Source organism: Gekko japonicus, unplaced genomic scaffold (genome assembly GCF_001447785.1).
Source record: "Gekko japonicus isolate JY-2015 unplaced genomic scaffold, Gekko_japonicus_V1.1 scaffold5327, whole genome shotgun sequence".
NCBI classification, from domain to species: Eukaryota; Metazoa; Chordata; class Lepidosauria; order Squamata; family Gekkonidae; genus Gekko; species Gekko japonicus.
Window position 1 is genome coordinate 39976 of NW_015171051.1, and position 9207 is coordinate 49182.

A 9207-nucleotide genomic window follows, 5' to 3' on the forward strand; every position below is an offset into this window, starting at 1 on the left:
GGTGGGAAGAGGCAGGGAGGAAGCAACTTACCCTCCCTCTTCTCCTGCCTCCTCCTGGCTGAATGAGGGCTGGAAGCGGGGCGGCCGGAAGCAGGGGGCGGGGCTTCGTCATGTGCCTCGCCCCCTGCACCTCACCCGGGGGAACTGTGTTCCCCCGCGATACCCCCCGAAATGATCTCTGGGCGACACACCTCTAATGTAGCCAATCCTCCAAGAGCTTACAGAGCTCTTCTTACAGGGGCTACTGTAAGCTCTTGGAGGATTGGCTACATTAGGGGCGTGTCGCCTAATATGCAAAGGCGTTCCTGCTACAAAAAGAGCCCCACTAAATTATGCCTATAACCGAAATCTGGAGGTAAATCTGGGGGGGAAATTAAATTTAAAAAAAAATTATACAGGAAACATTTCTCAACGAGACCTCATCTATTTGTCTTCGTAATCTCTGGTTCTGGGAAACATCCGAGAAGACCTTAGAAGGGCCTGTAGAAAGCTCAAGAAAGCACTCCTCATGTCATGAAAAGAAAGGGAGAAAAAGAGACTCAGTCAGGCAAAGAAGGCCTCCGGCCAGCAGAGTGCGCTGTGGAACAACACTTACCATTAACAGCCAGGTTGTACCTCGCTTCTGAGGTGCCCATGATATTGGTGGCGCTGCAGATGTAGGTCCCGCTGTCACTCTTGTTCAAAGAGGGGATGAGAAGCATGTTGTCTTGGGTCACTGTCAAGGGTGCCTCAACACCCTCCTTCCGCCAAGCGAACGCCTGGGGGCTGAGAAGAGAGAACGGCCAATTAAGAGATCCCAAGACTGTGTCTGTGGGGAACATGCAAGGCCAAGTATCTGGGGAACCCCCGAGATATCATTTGGCCTCAGAATGCTTTATTGCATGTAGAGTCACGGAGGGATCGGGATTGCTGGCCTCCAGGTGGGGGCTGGAGATCTCCTGGGATCACCACTGATTACCAGATGAGCAAGATCAGATCCCCTGGAGAAAATGGATGCTTTGGAGGGTGGGCTCTGTGGCCTTGTACCCTGCTGAAGTCCCTCCCCTCCATAAACCCCACCCACTCCAGGCTCCACACCCAAATTTCCAGGTTTTGGCCACCCTTGGAAAAAAGGGCCACTTTGGAAGGGGGATCAATAGGATTATACCCTATTGATGCCCCTCCCCTCCCCAAGGCCTGCCCTCCTCAGACTCCACCCCCAAAATCTCGAGGTGTTTCCCAACCTGGAGCTGGTGACCCTGAGAGGGACCAAGAGGACTAAAACCGAAGGTTCTGCCCCCCTCCCCTTGGCCCCAAATTTCAGGGAGAAGAAGAAGAAGAAGAAGAATAAGAAGAGATTGGATTTATACCCCGCCCTTCACTCAGAGTCTCAGAGCGGTTTACAATCTCCTTTCCCTTCCCCTCCCCACAACAGACTCCCTGTGAGGTAGGTGGGGCTGAGAGAGCTCTTTTGAGAACTGCCCTTGAGAGAACAGCTCTGAAAGAACTTAGGACTGACCCAAGGTCACACCAGCAGCTACATGTGGAGGAGTGGGGAATCAAACCCAGTCGTCCCAGATTAAAGTCCACGCTCTTAACCACTACGCCAAAATGCTGGCTCTCATCCTTAAACCGGTGATATTGAACCTTAACGGGTGATATTGTGTCATCAGAATCCAGCATGTGAGAACCAGTTTGGGTCTAGTGCTTCGAGTGCTGGAGCAGGAATCTGAGAGACGCAGGTTTGAACCCCCACCCTGCCATGAGCACATGAGGTCAAGTCACATGAACATATGGAGCGGCCTTACACTGAGTCAGACCTTTCGTCCACCAAAGTCGGTATTGCCTACTCAGACTGGCAGCCGCTCTCCAGGTGTCTCACGCAAAGGTCTTTCACATCACCTACTGCCTGGTCCTTTTAAAAATGGGGACGCCGGGGACTGAACCTGGGACCTTCTGACTGCCAAGCAGATGCTCTGCCACTCAGCCACGGTCCCCTCCCAAATGGAGATGCTGGGGATTGAACCCGGGACCTTCCGCCTGCAAAGCAGAGGCTCTTCCGCTGATCCACAGCCCCTCCCTTCCTGTGGAAGCTCACTGGGTGACCTTGGGTCAGTCACTCTCTCTCAGGCTAACCTGCCTTGCCGGGTTGTTGTGAGGATAAAACAGAGAATATTCTAAGCAGGTTTGAATCACCGGCTCTTTTTGTAGCAGGAACTCCTTTGCATATTAGGCGACACACCCCTAATGTAGCCAATCCTCCAAGAGCTTACAGTAGCCCCTGCAAGAAGAGCTCTGTAAGCTCTTGGAGGATTGGCTACATTAGGGGTTTGTCGCCTAATATGCAAAGGAGTTCCTGCTACGAAAAGAGCCCTGGGCGACACACCCCTAATGTAGCCAATCCTCCAAGAGCTTACAGAGCTCTTCTTACAGGGTCTACTGTAAGCTCTTGGAGGATTGGCTACATTAGGGGTGTGTCGCCAAATATGCAAAGGAGATCCTGCTACAAAAAGAGCCGAAACGCACCTGGCATTGCCAGGTGAGTGGGGAGTTGCCACACCCCAGGGGAAAAGCCAGAAGGGGGAGTGGGTGTTTCAGCTTTAGACACTGTGCCTCAGCTTACCTGCCACAGGCCACTGCCCATGGCAGAGACACTGGTGACTGTGAAATACATGACGCTTCCTAATGCAGAGTCAGATCATTGGCTTACCAAAGTTCAGTACTCTCTGCTCTGGCTGGCAGCCGCTTTCCAGGGTCTCAGCCAGAGGTCTTTCACATCTCCTACGACCTGATCCTTTTCACAGGAGATGCTGGGGACTGAACCTGGGAACTTCTGCACTCCAAGCAGTGGCTCTACCACTGAGCCACACAGGCCTGTGCTAAAGCCAACGGCCCTTCTTCCTCCCAGGGCTGTGTGCCCCGCTGCCCCATTCCTACCTCTGTGGGCTTTTCATTATTCCCCCCCCCCTTTGCTTCCATTACTTACATGTGTGCGCATTGATAAAAACTTAGTCCAAAAAGTCATCTGGATGCGACTGATTGCCTGGGTGGTTGTCCTAAAAAGGGGAGGGTGTTTTCACAGTGTACAGGAGTTCAAACGTACACCATGAAAGCATCACACCAGAAGAATTTGGGAACAATCCTATGTACGATGATGCTGGCTCAGATTCTGTGGACCCATTCCATTGACAGATGTTCCCCCCACTAGGGTGGCCAGCCTCCAGGTGGGGCCTGGGGATCTCCCGCTTTTACAACTGATCTCCAGTGGACGGAAATCAGTTTCCCAGGAGAAAACGGCTGCTTTGAAGGGTGGACTCTGTGGCATTGTACTATGCTGAGGCCCCTCACCTCCCCAAACCCCGCCCTCTCTTGGCTCCAACCCAAAGTCTCCAGGTATTTTACAACCCAGACCTGGCAACCCTACCACACACACCCCACACACATAAGGAGCTGTCCGCCTGGTTGCCTTGCAAGAGAGGTAAGCACGCCATGGTTTGTGGGAAGAACCTGCCGGATCTGACCCACTGCTTTTGTTTTGTTTACAGTCTTTTATCAATGCACACGGAAGCCGAGGGACATAAAAAGAGAGCGGCGCAAACAAGCGGCAGGAATCGAACACGGCCGCCGACTGTGCACAGTCCAATTCTGGAATTAATAAATGTTGCGTGGAGAGAAATTCTGCCGCCGAGGAATGGGAAGGGGGCGGGAATCCATTCATCTCAGAACTGAACAGAAGAGCCGATCTGGAGTAGGGGTGGGTGTGCGACGGAGGGCGGAAGGAGAGAAAGTCTTACGCTGGGTTGCCTTGTCCGTTGCACAGCAGCCTCAGGTTGTCTCCTTCTCGTGGGTACGTGGGCTGTGGCTCGATAGAAGCGACGGGCACAACTGGAGAGACAAAGACAGACCAAATGGTTCCTTTGGATTGGCCATTGATCGCCTTGCACACGATCCCCGGAGTTCGAGCTGTCAAACATGACCCAGTGCATGGTGCATGGTGCGGCGATCACCCTTAAAGTCCCACCTGTCCTCTGGGGCTCTGAACCAATGCTCCCTCTAAGCTGTGGAGTCCTGTGAGCACAAATTCCACTTTGTGAGCTACTGGCGTTAAAGTTGTGAGCCGGCCGTTTGGCTCCTGGATAAATTGGTTTGCTCTGGAACCCCTCCTCCCTGAGCTAAGACAAAAATATGGGAACCAGAGGCTACAATACTGTGAGCTAGCTCACACTAACTCAGCTTGGAGGGAACACTGCTCGGAACCAATCCTTGTGAGTTAGGCCTCGTGCAAATCCAAGTGACTGTCAGCCAATCCGAGCCCTTGGAACTCCATGCGGGATGGGAGGGGGCAAGCCGACCTCAGCTTAAGAAAGGGGGAGAAACCTTTTTTTGTCTTTCGGAGAGGGATTTCGCGGCTCCGGAAAGGAGCGTCGGCTTAGCCAAGCTTTTCTTTGGCTTTTTAGTTAGGGTTTGGGAGTCGGCTTAGGGAAGAAAGCTCGTTCTTGTGTGACAAATGAGCATCCTGCCAAGGGCCTGTCATTCCTAAATGGTCTGGGTAGGTTCTGTGGAAAGGGGCTCCGTGAAGAGAAAAGAGCAGCCTCCAACCTGCTGAGGGGTCCTGTCCCGAGAAAGGGGAATCAGATTTCCCCTCGGGGGTTATTTACTTTAATTTTGAGCCGGTTTTACTTTATATATATTAAGTTATCCACACATCACATTTATTAAACACTGATTTAAAGGTAAAGGTCTCCCTTGCTCGAAAGCCAGTCGAATCCGACTCTAGGGTTGCGGTGCTCATCTTCGTTTCAAAGCCGAAGAGCCAGCGCTGTCCGAAGACATTTCCGTGGTCATGTGGCCGGCATGACTAAACACCAAAGCGCACGGAACGCTGTTACCTTCCCACCGAAGTGGTACCTATTTATCTACTTGTAATTTCTTGCTTTCGAACTGCTAGGTTGGCAGGAGCTGGAACTAGAGACGGGAGCTCACTCCGTCATGCGGCACACTCGGGTCTCGAACTGCAGAACTACCGACCTTCCACAGCCTGCAGTTCAGCGTCTTAACCACTTGAGCCACCGCAGCTCCTATTAAACACTTTATTTCCTGGTAAATAAACCTTTCCTGTTCATCTCCATCTTTGTCTTGTCTGTCAGGTCAAAAAGCTAAGAAGCAGGGGTCTCTGCTTCATATTTGCCAATATACCTCTATTTACCTCACAGCCTTGGTCGAGCAGGATTCCAAATGAGAGATCTTCAGGGAGCACACAGCTGACATGCTACTAATCTTTATTTTAAAATGTGTGTCCTTTTTTATTCAGTTGTGGGTGGTTGGGGTATAAAGAATCCATAGGAGAGGATAAAGTGGGGGCGGGGGCTGGATATCCTTCAGTCCAGAAGGCAGTTGCCTCAGGGCCCTACATCTACTCTCTCTCTCGCCTTCGGGACTATCTCTCCCCATATGGGCCCCGTAGAGCACTGAGGTACACACATCAACACCTTTTGGTAGTCCCTGGCCTAGGGTTGCCAAGTCGGGTGTTGCGCCGCAGCGGGGGACTCCCGGCTGGGGGCGTCAGGGGAAGAAAAAGAGATGTGCGTCGTACGCACATGCCCTCAGCATGCCCGGCGTGGTCGTGTCACTTCCGGGTGATGTGCACGTCGGGGTGGGGCTCCCCCCGGGGCCCGATCTGCCGCCGGCAGGTAACGGGCCTCTAGAGCGGGTTTTTCCCTGCCCCCCCGGGGGACTTGGCAAGCCTACCCTGGCCCCAGGGACGTCCAACTAGCCTCAAGTACGGCCAGGACCTTTTTGGCCCTGGCTCCCATCTGGTCGAATGCACTCCCGTTTGAGATAAGGGACCTGGGGAATCTATTACAGTTCCGCTGGGCCTGCAAGACAGAACTCCTCCACCGGCTAATCTCCCATTAGTGGCCTGGATCGAAATAGACATCTGGGTACCCGCTGTTGTATCTTAATTGATCTGATCGACATCTTAACTGACATCTGATCTAATTTATTTTACATGGTATTTTATGATTCTATGCCGTTTTTTAAAGTTGTTTTTTAATTAGATTGTATTTTTGAAATTTTATTGTACTTATCGAAATGTGGTGACCCGCCCTGAGCCCCTTTACGGAATGGGCGGGATATAAATGCGACAAATAAATAAATAATAAAATTTTAAAAATATTGATATTGTATTGATATTGATGTAACCTTCCCTGAGCTCGCTTGCAGGAAGGGCGCGATATAACTCAATTAAATAAATAAATAAACCAGCCATGACAAATGGCTTTGGTACCGCAGATCCAGATGACGCGGCCCTATCCACTGATTTAAAGGTAAAGGTTTCCCTTGCTTGAAAGCTAGTTTGATATTGATGTAACCTTCCCTGAGCTTGCTTGCAGGAAGGGCGGGATATAAACTCCATTAAATAAATAAACCAGCCATGACAACTGGCTTTGGTACCGCAGATCCCGATGACGCGGCCCTATCCACTGATTTAAAGGTAAAGGTTTCCCTTGCTTGAAAGCTAGTTGTATCTGACTCTAGGGGGTGGTGCTCGTATCTGTTTCCAAGCCGAAGAGCCAGCGCTGTCCGACAACTTCTCTGTGGTCATGTGGCCTGCATGACTAAACGCAGAGGCGCACAGAATGCAGTTCCTTTCCCACTGAAGTGGTACCTATTTATCTACTTGCAGTCTCTTGCTTTTGAACTGCTACGTTGGCAGGAGCTGGGACCAGAGACGGGAGCTCACTCCGTCATGCGGCACTCAGGTCTTGAACTGCCGAGCTACCGACCTTCCGGTCTACAGCTCAGCATCTTAACCTCTGAGCCAACGCGGCCTTATCTACTGGTTTACAATCTCATAAATCCTGGCACATGAGAGGAGGGGGATTAGAAGGGAGGGGGCGCATCGGTCGCCAAAATGCCAATCAAGGAAGGACAAAGCAGAATCAGGAGGGAGAAAGAAAAAAAACAACACGTTTTCAGTAAGTTCCTAAACAAAAGGAAGACGAGATGCCGGCTGGGCGGATGGCGGGAAGAGTCTTCTAAGCATCCGAAGCAGAGAGATGAAAAAGGAACGAGGCTGAGAAATCATGAAAAAAAAATACCCAGCGAGATTTAAAAAGATTAGCTCGAGAGCAAAGAGAGGAAGAAAGAAGGAAGAACAGCAGGCCCAGATGAGAGATAACAAGGATGGAGAACGGGGAAGCTGCCGAGAGTCTTTCTTAAGCGCACATTTTTAAAGACATGTTGTTAAAACAGTTCTCATATGCCCAGATTTACAAAAGCAAGGGAAACACAATAAATTAGAAATGGAGTTGGGTCCACCAGAATGGAGCCATCGCAACGGACGAGGCCGCTGCCGGATCCTCTTGTTGTGGCGTTCCAAAGGTTTTGCTGAGCAGTCGGGTTAGAATGGATAAAAGGAAGTCCTTCTTCACCCAAAGAGTGATTAACACATGGAATTCACTGCCAAAGGAGGTGGCAGCAGCTACAAGCATAGATGGCTTCAAGAGGGAATTGGATAAACAGTATGGAGCAGAGGTCCATCAGTGGCTATTAGCCACAAGATAGGAACTCTCGGCCTGGGGCAAGTGATGCTCTTGCTCTGTATTCTTGATATTTTTTGAGCTTGGGGGGGGGGGAGGCAGCAGTGGGAGGGCTTCTAGTGTCCTGGCCCCACTGCTGGAACGCCTGATGGCACCTGGCGTTTTTGGCTACTGTGTGACAGAGTGTTGGACTTGATGGGCCACTGGCCTGATCCAACATTGGCTTCTCTTATGTTCTTATGTAATTTTCTTTTAAGTCTGGCCCCCGGTTAAAACTGCCTTGTTTGTCAAAATCAGTCATTTTGACTGATTTACTAATTGATTCCATCTGCCTAAGTTTAAATATGAATTCAAGAGCTCGGAAGGAAAAAAAGAAAAAGATGACCCTTTTCTCGCTTTCAGATGAAGCGTGTATCAGGCCCCACCTTAGAAAAGGCCCCTCCATCCTGTCTACGCGACGAGAATGCCTCTTCTGGGATGGCGTGTGCCTCCGGCAGTTCTCAAAAATCCTTGCCTTTAAAATATTATTTTGCGGGAAAATAATAGTGGTCTGATTAAACAGGGCATAGATTTTTCATCCGTCAACAGATTTCTGCTTTGTCGATTAATCATCCGAGAGTTTTAATCCATTTGTGGATCGATGAAAGCTGCCCACATTCATATGTGACTAAACAATGGTTCAGAAAGGGGGGGAAAACCCTACTTTGTTATTCTATGATGTCCATCAATTCTCGCGCTAGAAGAAGCATTCCTTTCTGTGTGTGTGTGGAAGAAGAAATGCCTCTTTTGAGAGGAGGCCTGCTCTCCACGAACTTTGTTGCGAAAACATTTTTCTAAACCCACATTTACAAAAGTAACGAAAACATAACACATTTCAAGTTATCAAAGTTGGAGTCCAGTGGCACCTTGAAGACCAACAAAGTTTTATTCATAAGAACATAAGATCCAACAATGTTGGATCAGGCCAAAGGCCCATCCAGTCCAACACTCTGTGTCACACAGTGGCCAAAAATACCTGGTGCCATCAGGAGGTCCACCAGTGGGGCCAGGACATTAGAAGCACTCCCACTGTTGACCCCCCCAAGCACCAAGAAGACAGAGCATCACTTGCCCCAGAGTCCCGTTCTATACCTTGTGGCTAATAGCAAATGATGGACCTCTGCTCCATATAAGAACATAAGAGAACCCAATGCTGGATCAGGCCAAAGGCCCATCCAGTCCAACACTCTATATCACACAGTGGCCAGAAATAGCAGGTGCCATCAGGAGGTCCACCAGTGTGGCCAGGACATTAGAGACACTCCCACTGTTGACCCCCCCAAGCACCAAGAAGACAGAGCATCACTTGCTCCAGAGTCCCGTTCTATACCTTGTGGCTAATAGCAAATGATGGACCTCTGCTCCATATAAGAACATAAGAGATGCCAATGTTGGATCAGGCCAAAGGCCCATCCAGTCCAACACTCTGTGTCACACAGTGGCCAGAAATACCAGGTGCCATCAGGAGGTCCACCAGTGGGGCATAAGCTTTCATATGCATGCAAACGTCTTCAAGCACACGAAAGTTCATACCTTGAATAAAACTTTGTTGGTCTTAAAGGTGCCACGGGACTCAAACTTTGCTCTGCTGCTTCAGACCAACATGGCTACCCACCTGAATCACATGTCAGGTTATAATATTTAA

At 50.1% G+C, this 9207-nt stretch overlaps 1 protein-coding gene across 1 annotated transcript in view; it reads right to left on the minus strand.

Annotated features, from left to right (window-relative positions):
* Positions 1 to 9207, minus strand: part of CADM3 (cell adhesion molecule 3) — a gene marked incomplete at its 5' end in the record, with an annotated part of 31786 nt that overhangs the window by 20642 nt on the left and 1937 nt on the right. The window contains 2 exons of the mRNA XM_015419049.1: positions 596 to 765; positions 3774 to 3864. Of these exons, the coding sequence (XP_015274535.1) occupies positions 596 to 765; positions 3774 to 3864 (261 nt within the window). The remainder of the gene's footprint in view (positions 1 to 595; positions 766 to 3773; positions 3865 to 9207) is intronic.